This window comes from Adiantum capillus-veneris, chromosome 9 (assembly GCF_014529385.1).
Source record: "Adiantum capillus-veneris isolate H3 chromosome 9, ASM1452938v2, whole genome shotgun sequence".
In the NCBI taxonomy this organism is placed as follows: Eukaryota; Viridiplantae; Streptophyta; class Polypodiopsida; order Polypodiales; family Pteridaceae; genus Adiantum; species Adiantum capillus-veneris.
In genome coordinates, this window is record NC_140939.1 from 8,032,777 (window position 1) to 8,049,479 (window position 16,703).

Here is a 16,703-nt window from a genome sequence, read left to right on the forward strand (position 1 = left end):
AGACATGTGCTTATGGATCTATCTCAACATGGGGCCAAGGATAAAGGGGTCCAAATGAGAGATGGTCTGTCAAAGAGAAAGGCCACCTAATGGAACTTAAAGACCTTAGGTTTAGCTTCATTAAATACCTCCAAAGGTTAGTCCTTTGACCTTAGGCAAGCTAGGGCTATGCTTGAGGTGGGAACCCAGCCCAAGCTTGAGGTGCTTGGCATGCTTGTTGATTAAGGTGCTTGAGGTGCTTAATGAATAAGGTGCTAAGGTGCTCCATGACTAAGGTTCTTAAAGAGCTTGAGGAATTCTAAAAGGCAAACATGATCCCTACTCAAGGGGGGGCGAGCCCTCATTGTAGGAGCATGAGAGAGAACACACACACCCTCACACAAGGCAAGCTTGGTCTAAAGAAGTAACTAGGACATTGTCAAGTTCCTCTTCATGTTGCCCTTATGGTGTGCCTAAAGCCTATTGGTTGGCCTCTCAAGAGATCCAATGATACTTTAGCTAATTTATTTAATTGATTATGCCTTTATCAAGTCCTCTCTCTCAAAGGGGAAAGGGGGGCACTTGTCCCAAGGCTAGCATGATTGCTTGATATGCACCCTGCATGTGATTGGCTAGGGTTGTAGGGGTCCAATTATCTTCTAGGATAAGCTACAAGGGGGGGGTCGACCAAGGAAACTAGGGGCTAGCTTGGGGGGTATACTCTCCCACACACTCACACACACACATTCTCATGTGTGAAGTGCAAAGTGCAAGAGCTCCATCTCCTTCTCCAAGCTTATTGAGAAGTTAAGAGCCTACTCCAACACTCTTGGCTATGGAATGCAAATTCAACCAAGAGGCATGCTTCAATGCTTAAACTTGCCATCTTCTTCATCTTCATTACTATGCTATTATGCTATGCTAAGAAAGAAGAGTGATAATAAGTGAGTAACTATTTCTTTCTCCTCTGAATGTTTCTTGTTCCCCTTCCCTGCCCTCATTTCCCGCTACCTCTCTCCACCTTGGTAGATGTTTGAGGCCTTGGGACTGAGGCCGGGGATGGTTAATGCTTTTACAAAGATTATGTTATGCTCGTGATGCATGAATATTTCCATCTTCATTGCCTCACCTAGGTCACAAGGAACACAAAGATTGTATTGTACCAAGTCTCTCTTGATGGGAGAATCTATAAGACAAAAGCCTATTGGAGGGGGGACCGGCTCCACATAAATCCGGTCCTCAACTGTTGACAAGTTCTCTAACTCTCACTCTTGCAAAAGTATTGAATAAGTATAATGGTTATGTTGCTATCGCCAATCAAGTTCACCCTCTATGCTATCAAAGGAGTCTCACAAAAATGCTCACTCTAATTCTCTTAATTCCGCTATTCTCAAAGTTCATAGGCCATTTCCATTACAAATAATATGGTATAGATTATCATGAGGCTTCATCGACAATTGTCAAAATCAGTACTCTACAAGATAGCAATTTCTTGCTTTAAGTTGCTAGAATGACATGGAGTTGGCCCAAATCAATATTAAGACATTGTTCTTACATGGCGATCTTCATGAGGACATTCATAACAGCAAGAGAGTTTTCTTGAGAAGACAAAGGTATCTTGGTGTCTTAAGATAAGACTTTATGATTTAAAGCAAGCACCAAGTAAATGGTATCATAAGTTTGATGCTGTTGTAAAAACGCAAGGATATAAACATATCAATCTCTTGCTTTTCATGAAGAGATCTACAAAGGGTAGTCTTTTGATTTTGATCCTTTTTGTGGATACAACTTGGTAGAATGGTCATGAGGTATGCATTGAAGACAAAGTTACGCAAGAACTTTGACATGAAGGTTTTGGGAGGAGCAAGCCATCTTCGTTGCATGCACATCATGCGGTAAAGGTCAAAGATGTTCTTTGCTTGTCAAAGAAAGAGTACATTTTTTGTGTACGAAAGCAACTTTGATATCCACTCCAACAGAATTGTTGAAAAATTGATGAGAAAGGATTGACATGGAAAATATGCCTATATATCTGATTTGAACATGTCTAACATTGCATTTGCAAGTGGGAGTTATAAGCAATTTCCGAGTATATCGTGGAAAGAAGCATTGGAGGCAACAAATCAAAAGTCTAAAACAAACTATGACTTTGAATCCATTCATGGTCATAGCAACATTGTTTGCAAGACTATACACCTCAATCTACCACAAAATTTGAGAAAGTTCCTGCATCAAATGCCAACAAGGAAATCACACCAAATGCCAACAAGGAAATCACACGGCTTACTTGTCTAGTGGGAGATTCAAGCATTAATGTAAAAGTTCCATCTTTGCATCATGGAAATAATGCAAAAGTTCCAATTTTGCATCATGATAGGCAAAGTGTATTCTTAGCAAGTACGCAATTCAATGTTTCATGAGGAGCTAAAGCACGTTGATGTGAGGAATCACTTTATTTTGCGAAGTGATTGAGCACCGGTGCATTGTGGTTGTCAAGATTCACACAAAGGACAAGCCTATTGATCTACTAACAAAAGCCCCTCTAAGAAGTTTACACATTGTCCAATGCTTATGGATATTGGCTAGAGATCCATACTCTAGATACCTTATATACTTGCTTAAGGCACCTTGACAAGTATAAAGTCTCGACTAACCAACTCGCTTACTCTACTAATATTCTTTACAATACACAATAAGGAGCTCTAACTATGGCTGCAGTGATTATACACATCTTCCACCCACATGTATCTGCTCTCCATTCTCTTTCTCACGCTCTTCGTGCATGCACATCCATATGCAACAATCTCATTATTAAACTGCACCTTTCCCCTACCAAGGGAAAAGAGAAATCGTGGCACACATTAATTATGTAAATGTAACTATTGTAAAGAAACACCATTTGCATGGCATCCTTGTCAAGCCGTGGTAGCATCAACAACTACAAGTGGCTGTATGGCGAGGCTAGTCTCATGTCATGTTTGGTTTTGATGGCCACATATAGACCACAAAACACCACAATTATTTTGTTCACCTTTTGAATGAAGTATTTACGCGCCAAAAAATTGATCAACCTCGCCGACTGCCTTGGTGCACTTGCTACTAAATGGAGGCCTCGTAAAAAGCTTTGGCTTGACCTTAAAAGTGATCCAATTTGGATTCCATCTCTCCATGATTGTTGAGGAAACATGGACCTTCATGAAGTGCTTCATGCTTCACTTGACCATAGATAGGGTAGGCTATCTTTAACTCCTCACCAGCAAGCTCAAGGGTTGTCGCTACGATAGTAAATGTGATGGGATAGAGGTGAAGTGGCAAGCTGCAAGATTGTTGCTTTGAAAGGCTATAGGGCATGAAGAACCAAAGAAGTAATTATGTACTCAACTGCCCTATTGGAACCACACAATGATTCCCACTAGCTCCGAAGTGTGCAAGAACTCAAGAACAATCCCTCAATAACATCACTCGATTTAGAAAAGCCTTTTCTTATTTGCCCCATAGAACTGTAACTTGAATTGACAAGAAAGATATTGCATTCTAGAAAAATGCATAGAATAGATTGCTCACTATAATATCCATTTAAGAAAGAGACTTTATTTCAGAGATGTGAATAAGAGAAAAAAACCAAGGCTTTGACTCAATGATTTTCGGCAAATGAGTGGGCGTGTAAAGGCCAGACTTTTGAATGCACAAGGGATTCCCAAGAAATAGATGAAAGATCTGTACTGACCTACATACACTGCAGTAACCCGTTCACTCAATTAACAAGGTTAAGGGTCATGTTGGAATTCTAAAATACAAAAATAAGGCCAATATGAGGCTCTTAAATGAAAGGACTTTTTTACAAACTAAAATACTAAAGAAGATTTCAATCATTTAATGCTTCACATGCAAAAGTCAAATGTATGCCTAACTCTCTTTTTCACTGAGGCTACTTAGCTTTCCTTCACTATGACACACACAAGTCCTTGTGAAATTCAAAAATATCCCTTTGCAGAAAGAAGCCGTGCTTCACTAAAGAGGCACAATTAAATTTCTAGTGCAATTTAGCTTACAAGCGCAGGATTTTCATGTAGTTAGTGCTCTTGTCGATATGAAGAGGATATGGGTGGGGATCAGCATGGCTGATCACCCCATGGCCATTAAATGAGATACATAGTGCTGGTTGACCCCATGAGAGAGAGAAGCAGAAAGAAAGTTGAGTTGACCTCGAGCCGCTCCTTATTAGTTATATGGCTCACCTTCATTCGGTATTCCTCTGGTTCTGTAAGCTAATATGCTGAAAGAGAGACTTCCAAGGTGTGGTCCCAAAATATGCCCATGTTAGAAGCACAACTGTACAGGATTTCAAATCACCCTGTGCCTTGGGCACATGAAAAACGACGACAATTCTTGAAACTTTCCTTTGTGTTCATAACTTATATCCTGAGTGTATTGCAACCACTCCACCAACAAGATTCTCATAGTCCACCTTTTGAAACCCAGCTTGCCGGATCATGAGTGCAAAGTCTTCCTACATTGCCAGACAATGCGCCTCTTGAGTAAGGTTCTTCTCACAGCAAAGGAGAACTCTTAAAGAGAAAAGTAACGAACCTGTCTTGGGAACTTCCGTATGCTTTCGACAAGATACTGGTAAGAGTTCTTATCGTTTGCAACAAGGTCTCCAATGCTAGGAATGATTGAAAACGAGTAAAAATCGTACCTGTTGTGAAAGTCTCGGAAATCACTACGCAGAGTTAAGCATACACCAACCTCACCACCTGAGAATTGCATGGTTATCCAGCTTCTAAACAATGCAATGCGACAGCCTAACACCCTTGAAAGACAATGCTTCCGTTTTGGCTATGGAAACGCAACTAGCTTCTATTTCTTAGGGCTCTCATCATGTATCGCACATTTGTGGTATCAACTATCACAACTGCAATCTCAAATGAGAGGCAAATCCGCATAATGCTGTCCTAAAACAAGTTTGAGCATACAAAACAAGTCTGTAACAGTAAAATCAACTTCTATGTATGTGTATGTATGTATGCGTATAATATACATTATATGTATATAGAATATATACAATCCCAAACCAAAATCATTGGCTAGCAACTGTTGACTTGTGTGTTTATGTATAATATATATCATATGTGTAACGAATATATACAATCCCAAAACTACAATCGCTGGCTAGTAACATCTGTAAAGACACTTTCGCAATGCTTACACTTACAGCTGCTTAAAAATTGGATTCTCCACATGACTAAGCTCCAAGCACAGAAAGTGGCCACCTCGCCGTAACACTCTATACCAGGTAATCAATAGTCAATCAAGTGCAGACTTTTGCAAAAACACGCCAAAATGAAACATAAGTTGAGCATCAGACCTATAAGACTCACTCAAAACTTTGTCAATATGAGTCACGTTCCTGATACCAAAAGCAATGGTGTAGCCGTCAAAAGTATTATCGTTGTAGCATAAAGCTTCTGCATCCCCTTCAACCCATACCAAAGATTTTGCTTTGCCAAGCCCTGACCACAGTTCAGTGATCAACTTCAATGCACGTGCCAGACCTCAGGATGCATGTAATTGACGGTCTCCATACTTACATGCGCCGACATGCCTTGTTTAAATGTATCTGACAGACATACCAGACTTTCAATATCAGAGTCAAGACAAGAAAAAGCTCACCCTTCTCTTTGGCCCGGCTTTTGCCAACCTCAAGCATTGCTGGATTGATGTCACAAACATGCACTCGTGTCTCATCATCTGCCTCTAGATCCAAGGACTTTTTCAGTATGCCTGACTGTTCACATCTATAGACAGCATCCAAAACACGAAATGCAACATCACCTATTCAGCAGAAGATGGGTGAGAGACTCATAATCAAGCAAGCGCATATCAAACTTTAACACTCTGTGCTAGAATAGACTGCATCTAACTCTTAAAAAAGCTTCCTAGACGTCAATTGAAAACCGCTTAATATTCATGATCCACACATTACCTGTACCACCAGCCACATCTAGATGCTGCATGCCAGGAAAGGGCCTAAGCTTTGACACCAATCTGCAAACAATAATTGCTGTGTGTAAGATCCCACCATCACATTCATAACACATCTGACCAGCCCCCCTCTCTCCACTCACTATACCGTATAGAGCACAAAATCAAGACACACAAGGAAAGAGAATAATAAAACATGAATAAGTAAATAAATTAAGCATTCCTTCAAAACAAACTTGCAAATTAAAACTTAGAAAAAACAAAGAGACTTGGACAAAAGAGATGGACAAAGAGAATCAGAGAATCTTACTTGGATGAAACTTATATGAAAACATGTCTTGTTGTAAGGCTTTTGTACTGGTTGAGCTTTTGTATTCTCCAGACATGGTGGTTCCTTTATGTTTGTACATAAACCTTGAAACTTCCATATTCTCCACACATGCATTGTTTTTGTTTGTTTTGTGTGTGTGTGTGTGTGTGTGTGTGTGTGTGTGTGAGCAGGCGTGCTTGCATGCATGTGTTTGTGTGTGTGCGAGCAGGCATGCTTCCATGCATGTGTGTGTGTATGTACACACGCATGCACTCTCCAATAATTGTGAACTCAACCGTTTGTCAATGAAATAAATAAATACCGCCAGGGGCCTAATTCAGGGACCAATACTTCTAAGAGCCGAACACTGCCACTCCCTGTATTTTATCTAATTCAGGGGCTAGTGAGAGCCGAATATCCGTGCGTCCCGTTTGGTATGAATGATCTGTACGTTGTTCATATTCTACCCTGAAGTCTAAAGTGGCTCAAAAATCATATCAAAATCATAAGTGCCAAAGTGGCTCATACTCATGGTACCCTCCCCTAAAACTAGTTCTCATAACTCAGACCAAGCATCTCTATGGTGGCTATCTCCAAAATGACACAATAGAATGAGGTAGAGGGTGATAATCATATGTGATCTACACTAATCATAAACAAACTGGGTGGATCCATGATCCTCAACCTCCCGGTCTTCTGCAACATTGACTTCGTCCTTGGTTGTCTTCTTGTGGGTGATGGCCTTCTTCTTCGGTTGTTATTCCTGTAACAATCATTTGCTTGTTGGCTTAGCTTCCCGCATGTAAAAACATTTGGACACATGGCAGTAGGAGAGCAACCTGCAGATTAACTCTCTCAAGTTCTAGAAGTCTCATTCAAGAGGGGGAGCCCAAAAGTGTGGTTTTTATCATTGTGAACATAGTGTGTGTGTGTGTGTGAGTGGTGGGTGCGGGTGATCACAGCTTTAATGGAAGCTTGCCTTCTCCCTTGTCTCTTGTAGCGCGATGATTGCTCTCGTGCATCTCTCTCCCCTTTGCACATATGGTAATGCCTCCCTAGTTGGGCTTCTCAGATGAACACGTACGGTTTTGGGGGTTTTATGCGCGTTTGCCAAGCCAAGAGCCTTCTGTACAAGAACCGGATTAGCTAATTGGCTAATCCCCTAGAGATATGCACAGTTCCATCACGAAGAATTGCAAAAACGGAGTTTTCTCTGTAAAAACTCATCCAATTCAAAGGGGAATTGTCTCATTGCGTGCGGAAGCTTCTGAACCCGTAGACGTGTTCGCTCCGCTCAAAATGATGCGAAACAGAAAATTACAGCCTGCTGTCTTTTTCTGCAGGTTTAGGGTTTTGCACCTAAACTGCAAGGTAACGCTAGGGGAGCCTCGAGAAAGATTTCCCACGAGGAATTTCGCCTAATTCAAAGGGCAACTGACCCTGTCCGGGAGCTCGAAGGCTACCCACAAGAGTGATCGGCACGCCAATCGGAGCACAAAACAGAGAATCACACCTTGCTGTAACTTTTTACAGATTTAGGGTTTTGGCCAGTATTGATGCCTATAGGTCCCTAGAGCTTGAGGGAAGCTAAGGAATCACCGGAGCAGGTGTTTTGGTGCAAATTGGAGGCCATAAATAGAGATTTCAACATACTATCATTTCTCGCCAAGTTCTGTAAAGTGTGGAAAGAGGCATTGTTTACTTGGGATTTTGTCCGTGGAGACTTCTACTGTGGTTATGCTGCCGAAGTTGGGTTAGAATAGGGGGATTTCAGCCCGATAAAGTGGGACAGCTTGTAGAAGTTTACAAGTTTTTCTCAAGTGTAATAAGAAATACCGAAAGGGGCGCCAACCTTTGGGGCCAACGCGATGTCACTGTCTGCTTGGGAGCGCTCTAGCTGCCAAGCATTGGTTTGTTTGAATTGTTGAACTCCGAAGTTCCTTTGTATCGTACACTTCAAATAAAATTTGTCAAAGTAGAGATCGGGTGAAAGCTAAAGTCTACCACCTTCTAGCGAGTCTACGGGCCGGTTTCATCTTCTCCTCCTCTTGTAGAGAGTTGATGAATACTTGAAGATCTCGTGCAGGCTCTTTCTCCTCTAAGATTGTGACAATGTGATCATATTGGGTTGGCAGTGCTGCTACTAGTAACACTCCAACTTTGTCTTCTTCTTTAACTTCACATTTGATGTACGTAAGTTGTGTGACGAGGTTTGTACGTCTATTGGTGAGACTTGCAATATTCTCCCCACTCTCCATGGTAAGCCCTATATAATTGCCTTTTTAGACTAACTTTACTTTCTTTGCCCTTGCCCTGAAATTTTTCCTCGATTTCTCCCAAGCGTGAAAAGTACTTGTGCACTCATTAACAAAGTGTACATGATTTGAGTGCAGATCTGTAATAAAGATGTCTAGTGCTTGTCCATCTTTGGCTTGAAGTTGTGCAGTAATTTGTGAAGATGAAGCCCTAGTTTGTGTTGGGTCTAGCTTGGCTTGTTTATCTAGAGATGTTTTTATAATACTCCACAAATCATAAGCTAGCCTCTCATTTTTGTCTGCCAGGGGTGGAGACCCTAACCATTAACCCTTTCTATCTCTCTCCATAATGCTGATCGGAGTGGTCTTAACAACCTATGGATTTGATTCTCCCATGTCTTTGCAGTTTGATCAAGTCATCTTCAAAGAGAATGACTTTGACATACCTCTTGCCAAGACTGTGTGAGACTTTGCCCTTAGACAAAGAATAAGTACTTGAAAAATCTTTGTAGGAAACTTCCTTTACATAGAAAGCTTCTGCTTCTTTACCGTGGGAATAGCCTTTGTATAAGAGGTAGCCCATTGCCTTTCGTGAGAAAACTCCCTTAGGGAGGAAATAGAACTTTAAAGCTCTCGTGAGCCCTATTTGCCGGAATGAGTCTACTGTGAATTAAGGCCAATTGAAGAGGAGCTTTGGCGCCTAATGCCCCTTTATAAAAAAAAATTGCCGCGTGTGAAGTACACCCAACGAACCAAACCAGTGAACTCACCACAGTTGACTAATAAGATGAAGTTCGCCCACGTTCCTTGACTAAAAATAGTGTATGCCTTTGAACTCACGACCCCAAAGCCAAGAATAGGCAATTGTGGATAGCCAAACCACCAAGTGGGTTATAGTGTGAAAGGAAAGGTAAATATAGAACTCTTATGCAAGAATGTGCAAAGGACTTCACACTCTTTACACACCTATTTTGAGTAGGATTTTGAGAAGGCTAATTGGAGACTCTTGTTAGAGTTATGGCATCTCTTTGGATTGGTCCAGTCGGTCCCGCTTTCTCCCAGGTGCCCTTTAGGGCAGCCCTAGACAGGAGGCAATATAGCGTTTTTGGTGCAACTTGCAGAGCATTTGGACTCAGCCCTTTACCTGCAATTTTGGACAGTCTTGGAGATCTTGCACAGCTTCAAGACCGGCAATGCTCAGATAGTCTTCTATGAAACTTCAAAAGAGATGCTTAGAGAGCTAGATGTAGGAAATCTGGGGCTTGACAGACATTTACAGGATAGAGAGCTGACAGAGTATGAGAGACATCTCACAGAGATGGCGACTACACATGGTCTTGCCATACTTAATGGCCTACAACGTTTTCTAGAGCGACCGATTCCACATGCTTTCCACACAAGCATGGGGCCAGCATGGTGGACTATGTCATGGCACAGCCAAGCTTCATCTCTTGCATTCAGGATTTCATAGTAGGACCTAGACCAATGGGTGTAGCAGTGGATCATGCTCTCTTGACATTTTCCATCTCCTTTCATTACAACACAACCCACGAGTCAATAGGAAGGACACATACCCGCCATACATTTACACTAGAGACTGACTCTATTTATACAAAGGAGATCTATAGGCAGTCGTCTATGTACAACAACCAAGCCAAGACTTTGTGTCGAGGAGATCACCACTTTAATGACAGACATTGCATGATGCAATAGCAGAGGCATGCTCGCACACTCAACCTGATCAACGATGCCGTTTTGGGAGGCACACCTCAGAACAGTTGGTATGACGAGTGTAGAGAGACGAGAGCACAGCTTTAGAGGGATCTTCTCCTAAGAGTCATCAATCACAAATAGTCTCAAATAGCCTTCCGACGCTTTGTGCGAAGGCAGAAGCGAGCGTTTCTAGCTCAAATGGAGCGAGACTTACACCAATTGTTCTTGAGTAGAGACTCAGGGGAGGCATGGCGTTTTTGTCATGAGCACTCCCTTCCCACAGTGATTACTTCTCCTGCTGTGTCGGGTCAGTATGCAACATCCTCATATACGGTCCTTGGATAGACACCCCTTCCAGATCCTCCTGAGCCATGCCCATTTATGAGTAAATTCTTTACCATTGAGATGGTAAAGACGGCCATTGACAAGATGAGGACCAGGAGTACATATGATCATGATGGTCTAGTGGCAGAGCATGTTATACATGCTAGAGATATGCTAGCAGAGGTTCTTGCAATCTCTTCGCTTGTGTCATGTGTGAGGGTCTACCTGAGACTTGGAGACTGGCTACCACTGTGCCTATCTTCAAGGCAGGTGATCCTACGGAGCCTCAAACTACCTTACTATAATGCTTGGACACACATTGGCACGTTTGTATGCATCTATCCTTGAAAAACAGTTGAGCAGAGTGAGGGCATGCACCCAACGAGACAAGCCGGTTTTAAGGCTTCTCCACTCTTGATCATATTCTGACACTCAGAGCCATCATTGAGGAGGGTAGCGCACATGGGAGACGGATTCATTGTAGCTTTGTGGATTTCCACAAAGCATTTGACATGGTGCCTAGAGCCAGATTGATGAGCAGACTACATGAGATGAGTAGATGGGCAAAGAGGAAGGGTATACGCGCAGCAGCGTAGCCAGGGTTTAGAAGAGGTTTTTTGATCTTGACCACATTCTGACACTTAGAGCCATTATTGAGGAGGGCAGATCACATGGGAGACAGATCTATTGTAGCTTTGTGGACTTCCGCAAAGCATTTGACACAATGCCCAGAGCTAGATTGATGCGCAGACTACAGGAGATGGGAGTACCCACAAAGCTGATTTGGGGGATTATGGCATTATACAAATCAGTAGTGGGGCATGTACGCACTCTAGAGGGGTTATCTACATTAGTTCACTCCGCTATCGAGGTGAAGCAAGGCTGCCAGCTCTCTCCTACTCTTTTTGGTATGTATGTGGATGAGGTTTTTGACTCTATTGAGAGAGAGGGTGATAGAGGTGCACAGTTGGCAAGGACATGGATTCCATTATTGTTATATGTTGATGATATTGTGTTGAACTCCAACACTCCGGAGGGGATGCAACGTCACTTAGATGCTTTTCATAGGTTTGCTCACGACAGTGGTCTATCTGTCAACCTTGGTAAAACCAAGGTTATGGTGTCTAACACCACCCCACAATGGACCAAGAGATCAGCACCCACATTCACATATGACCATGAGACAGTGGAGTATACACATGCTTACACCTAGCTTGGGGTGGTCTTTACTGGACCAGCATTTTCATTGAGGAGAGCATTAGACACTAGACTGACTAGAGCACATGCAGCATTGGGTGGATTGGAGAGGATGTGTTCACAGATTCAGTTTCAGGAGCCTCGGACAAAGCTCTGGCTTTTTGAAACTTAGGTGGCTTCCACATTGCTCTATGAAGTTCAGATATGGGGGCCTTCATTGGACCATCACGGGAGGTCGGGTCGCACTGATGGATGCGGAGACATGGAGAAGCCTCTAATTCTCTATGATCTCGTCGCTTATAAGAGCCAAGGCTTCAATACCACATGACATTATTCCAGTAGAGCTAGCTGCCCCCCCACTAGTGGTTGAGACGCTTACCAGATCAGTCTCCGTTTTACACCGCTTGTGGGACCTCCCCAGAGACAGATATGCCCGCCTAGCACTTGAGTCCTCTCAACAGTTAGCTTTGCAGGGAAACATAGCATGCTGGTATGGAGAGATGACATCATGGTTTCAAATACATGGGTTCAGCATGGACAAGTTGCCCCCCTTCCAGTACTCATTGGATGCACCCTCTCTGACTCTTACACAGTCCGAGATCACCAAGCTCATCCGTTGTAGCAGGGCTACAGTGTCACTTCACAGGACAGACAGTTGGACAGTTGGTTACACTTGGTCTGGTTCACACTGGACGGACCCTCTGGTCTGGGAGTGACACGTGGCAGGTACCTACCGGCGGTGGTCTAGTGGACCTCGTGGCCAGGTCACCACATGGTTGACATTTACGAGCCGTTGGTGGCTCTTTATGGTGATACATATGAGTAGTCGTTCTGGGCCAGTGATTAGCTTGTACGTAATAGTCGTCTAGTGTGGATCTTTTACACAGAGCACTGCTTCACCATCCCTGCACATCTGAGCCTCGACACCCCATTTGTACCTGGAAGTCCTGGGCTGGAGCTGAGTGTGCTGCCACGCCAGAGTCTGTACATGGTTCTTTGGTTCTTTGAGCTAGTCGAGTCCTCATGTTCTGGTCCACTGTTGTGTCTCTGTTGTTATCCATTGTTCCTGTATTTCATTCTTTTGAGAGAGTGTCCATTTGTTTGAGTGAGATTGTCACGCACATTGCATTGAGGGGCACCCACACTGTAGAGAGCACGACACATTATCCACGCTACAGCCGTCAAGACCTGATTCAACTAGATACTTGGACTTGGATACAACCGGCTCAAGAGTTGGGCACGAAGATGGCTTTCTATAGAGAGCATCTTCTCCAGCTTAGTGAGGATGGTTTTGTGATGAGGCCCAAATACATGGACACCCACTTAGTGTCATGGAGGCTTGAGAGTCAGTCTTCTCGAGTTTCCTACAAGAAATCACTAAGGAGATTCTGGAAAGTCTTGGAAGAAAGTTCTGGAAGACTCTAGAAGACGGCATCATTGCTTATGACATCACCTGTATCATCGTCGATGTCATCGCCTGTGTCATCACCTGCATCATCGCCTATGTCATGGCCTACATCATCGCTTATGCCATCACCTGTATCATCACTAGAAGGTTCTAGAAGTTTGAAGAAGAATCTAGAAAGCCCTAGAAAGTTGAAGAAGGATCAAGAAGGTTCTAGAAGATCTAACCTCCTCAAGAAGAACCTAGAAAGTTTCAACCTCCTCAAGAAGAACGTAGAAAGTTCTAACCTCCTCAAGCACTAGTCTAAATAGGGGTCTTGGGCTACAAGCCCCTCAGTCTTGCTAACACTAGTTGTGAGGCTCCTATGAGGTAAGCCCTCTCCTAGTTCTTGTCTTATGTTCAAGTCTTGTCCTTGCAATCAAGCCTTGTCTTGTACTCAAGTCATGAAATCCAAGTCTTGTATCTAGTCCTCTTAATCAAGTATTCAGTCTTGTAATCCAGATTCAGTGCTCATAAGAGTTTAGCAAGACTCCCATCTCTTAATCTTGTCAAGCCATCATGGAGCTGGCGATGGAAGGTGTCATCAACGCATTGCAAAGCATCCAAGCTCAATTACAAGAACTTCGCGAGAGTAATGCTCAACTTCAAGCAAAGCAACCCCTAATCTTGGGACCGACATTGCAAGATCTTCAACATCAAATTCAAGAGCTTCAAGAAACAAGCACACATCAAGCACAAGCTGCAAGATCCAGCGATTCTCAACAACATAAGAAGGAGCCTGAAGGTCAGCTTGCCTGAAAAATTTGATGGGACTAGATCAAAGTTTAGAGGTTTTCTCCAACAAGTGTGACTCTTCATTCGAATGCAACGAGAGCGTTATCTAGATGATGCCTCTCAAGTAGGCCTTATTGGGACCCTCCTCTCAGGTACCGCTCTCTCTTGGTTTGCTCCCTTACTTGAAAAAGTAAGGGAGCAAAACATGGAGGAGAGGAGATCCTTACTTGAAAAAGGATCTCCTCTCCTCCATGACTTTGAAGCTTTTGTGCGGGAGTTCTCTGCAACCTTTGGGGATACTGGTAGAGCAAGGGTTGCTGAAACCAAACTTAAACCTTCGCCAAAGGTCAAGACCTACATCCGTCTATGCATCCGAATTTAGACAACTCGCTTGTGATTTAACTTGGCATGAAGAATATTTCATTAGCCAATCTCGGTGGGGATTAAAGGATGACGTAAAAGATCTTTTATTGACTATGCCAAAAGTTCACACACTAAGCCAGTTCATCTCTCAAGCAATAGAATGTGATAATTGACTATTTGAGAGATGACAAGAGAGGCGTCTTGGGGCACCATTGCGGTCTGAAACAAAAGTGACACATGAAGGCTACACACCTCAAGAGGGCCATGAATCAAGCATTGAGCCCATGCAAATTGATTCAGCACGGTTTCAACCTCTCTCAGCCCAAGAGAAGCAAAGGTGAGACATTAATGGCTTATGTATGTATTGTAGAGAGCAAGGGCACATTGTTCAACAGTGTCCAAGGAAGAGAAGGATGAAGGTTCATGGTGCAACGGCCTGAATGTGTTCGGAAAACATGGATGCCCAACCTCAATAGAGACCAAACGGTTGGACAAAAGACAGGCAAAAGAAGGTCTCTTTCTTCCCGCTGATTCCACTTCAAGTTTTATACTACCAATCAAGATCCATATGTCGAGTAGACACATGGATGGGAAGCATTACTAGATTCAGGCGCAACGGCGTGCTTCATGGACAGAGAATTTGTAAAAGAACAAGGCGTACCACTTGTGGAAAAGTCTAATCCAACAATTGTAGAAGTCATTGATGGTCGTCCCCTCGCTTCACGGGTTGTCAGGTATGAAACTCGCCCCATAGAAGTAACATTAAAGGAGCATGTTTTAAGAATAACATTCAATATCATACAAAGCTCAAGCAATCCAATTGTTATTGGGCTACCATGACTTGAATTACATAATCCTAACATTGATTGGAGGGCTCGGAGAATTGAACCACGGCAAGCCCAAAAGAAGAAGGGAAGGTATAATAGGCCTACATATCTTGGAGCCAAGGTCTTCATGCATACAGCCAAAAAGCATCCAACTTTGCTGATATTCGCAACACCGACCGACACGTCAACAGAAAAAAGCATGGAGGCATTGCCACGTCAATATCAAGATTACAATGATGTTTTAGAGAAGAGAAATGCAGACCTTTTACCGGAGGATTGACCCTATGATTGTGCTATAGAGCTTCATGAGGGAACCCAACCCCCTTTTGGCCCAATATACAAGCTATCTCAAGATGAATTGGCGGAATTACGAAAAAATAGTGATGAGAATCTTGCTAAGGGGTTTATACAGCATTCAAAGTCACCAACAGGAGCTCCAATACTCTTTCTAAAAAAGAAGGACAAATCTCTTCAAATGTGCGTGGATTATAGTATAGGGGCTTGAACAAGATCATCGTCAAGAATCGCTATCCCCTTCCCTTAATCCCAGACCTTCTTGAGCGCCTTGGCAAGGCAAGAATATTCACAAAAATAGACCTTCGTGGTGCTTGCAACCTAGTCAGGATCAAAGAAGGCGATGAATGGAAGACAACCTTTCGCACAAGGTATAGCTACTTTGAATCTACCGTCGTGCCATTTGGTCTCACAAATGCCCCATCAGTTTTTCAACATTTAATGAATGACATCTTTCGGAAGTATTTGAAGTATTTTGTGGTAATATACTTGGATGATATCCTGATATTTTCCAAAGATCAAGAAGATCATGAGCACCATGTACGGTTAGTGCTTGAAAAGCTTCGTAATGCAAAGTTGGAGAAGTGTTCTTTTCATCAATCTAAGAAGGAAGTTCTCGGTTACGTTATCTCTGAAAAGGGAATCTCCATGGATCCAACGAAGGTTCAAACCATCGTTGATTGGGAGACACCCACCTTGGTAAGAGATGTTCAATATTTCCTATGATCTGCAAATTTCTATCGTATCTTTATCCTGGGGTACTCCAAGGTGGTTACAACACTCACAAGGTTGACAGACCATAATAAGTTTGTTTGGGACTCAAAGGTCGCGAAAGCTTTTTAGACTCTCAAGCAAGCTTTCACGACCGCACCCATTCTAATTCATGCAGATCCTACAAAGCCTTTCATCCTAGAAACAGACGCTTCAGATTTTACCCTTGCGCTATTCTATCCCAAGTAGGTGAGGATGGCTAAGTACATCCAGTGGCTTTTCATTCACGCAAGTTCTCAGCTGCAGAAATCAATTATGAAATCCATGACAAAGAGCTCTTGGCAATCGTCAACTCTTTCGAAACCTAGCGTCACCTACTTGAAGGAGCTCCTCATAAGATCATTGTCTATACTGATCACAAGAATTTGGAATACTTCATGGCATCCCGCGCCTTGAATCGTTGCCAAGCCAAGTGGAGTGGTATCCCATCAAGGTTTGATTTCATTATCTATTATAGGCTTGGTTGTCAACAAGGTAAGCTAGATGCCTTATCAAGAAGATCTACC

General features: G+C 42.9%; 1 protein-coding gene across 3 annotated transcripts in view; it reads right to left on the reverse strand.

Annotated features, from left to right (window-relative positions):
• Positions 1 to 3,882: 3,882 nt before the first annotated feature.
• The window catches only part of LOC147450100 (S-adenosyl-L-methionine-dependent methyltransferases superfamily protein), a 63,342-nt gene continuing 50,521 nt past the window's right edge, over positions 3,883 to 16,703 (reverse strand). Inside the window, exons 3-8 of one of the 3 annotated variants that reach the window (XM_086519435.1) lie at positions 5,966 to 6,027; positions 5,653 to 5,730; positions 5,348 to 5,492; positions 5,195 to 5,266; positions 4,570 to 4,678; positions 3,883 to 4,489 (exon numbers count right to left, since the gene is read on the reverse strand). In XM_086519435.1, the coding sequence (XP_086375561.1) occupies positions 4,388 to 4,489; positions 4,570 to 4,678; positions 5,195 to 5,266; positions 5,348 to 5,492; positions 5,653 to 5,730; positions 5,966 to 6,027 (568 nt within the window). In that variant the 3' untranslated portion in view covers positions 3,883 to 4,387. Of the gene's footprint in view, positions 4,490 to 4,569; positions 4,679 to 5,194; positions 5,267 to 5,347; positions 5,493 to 5,652; positions 5,815 to 5,965; positions 6,028 to 16,703 lie in introns of all 3 variants that reach the window. The other 2 variants (XM_086519436.1, XM_086519434.1) reach the window with 2 other exon arrangements.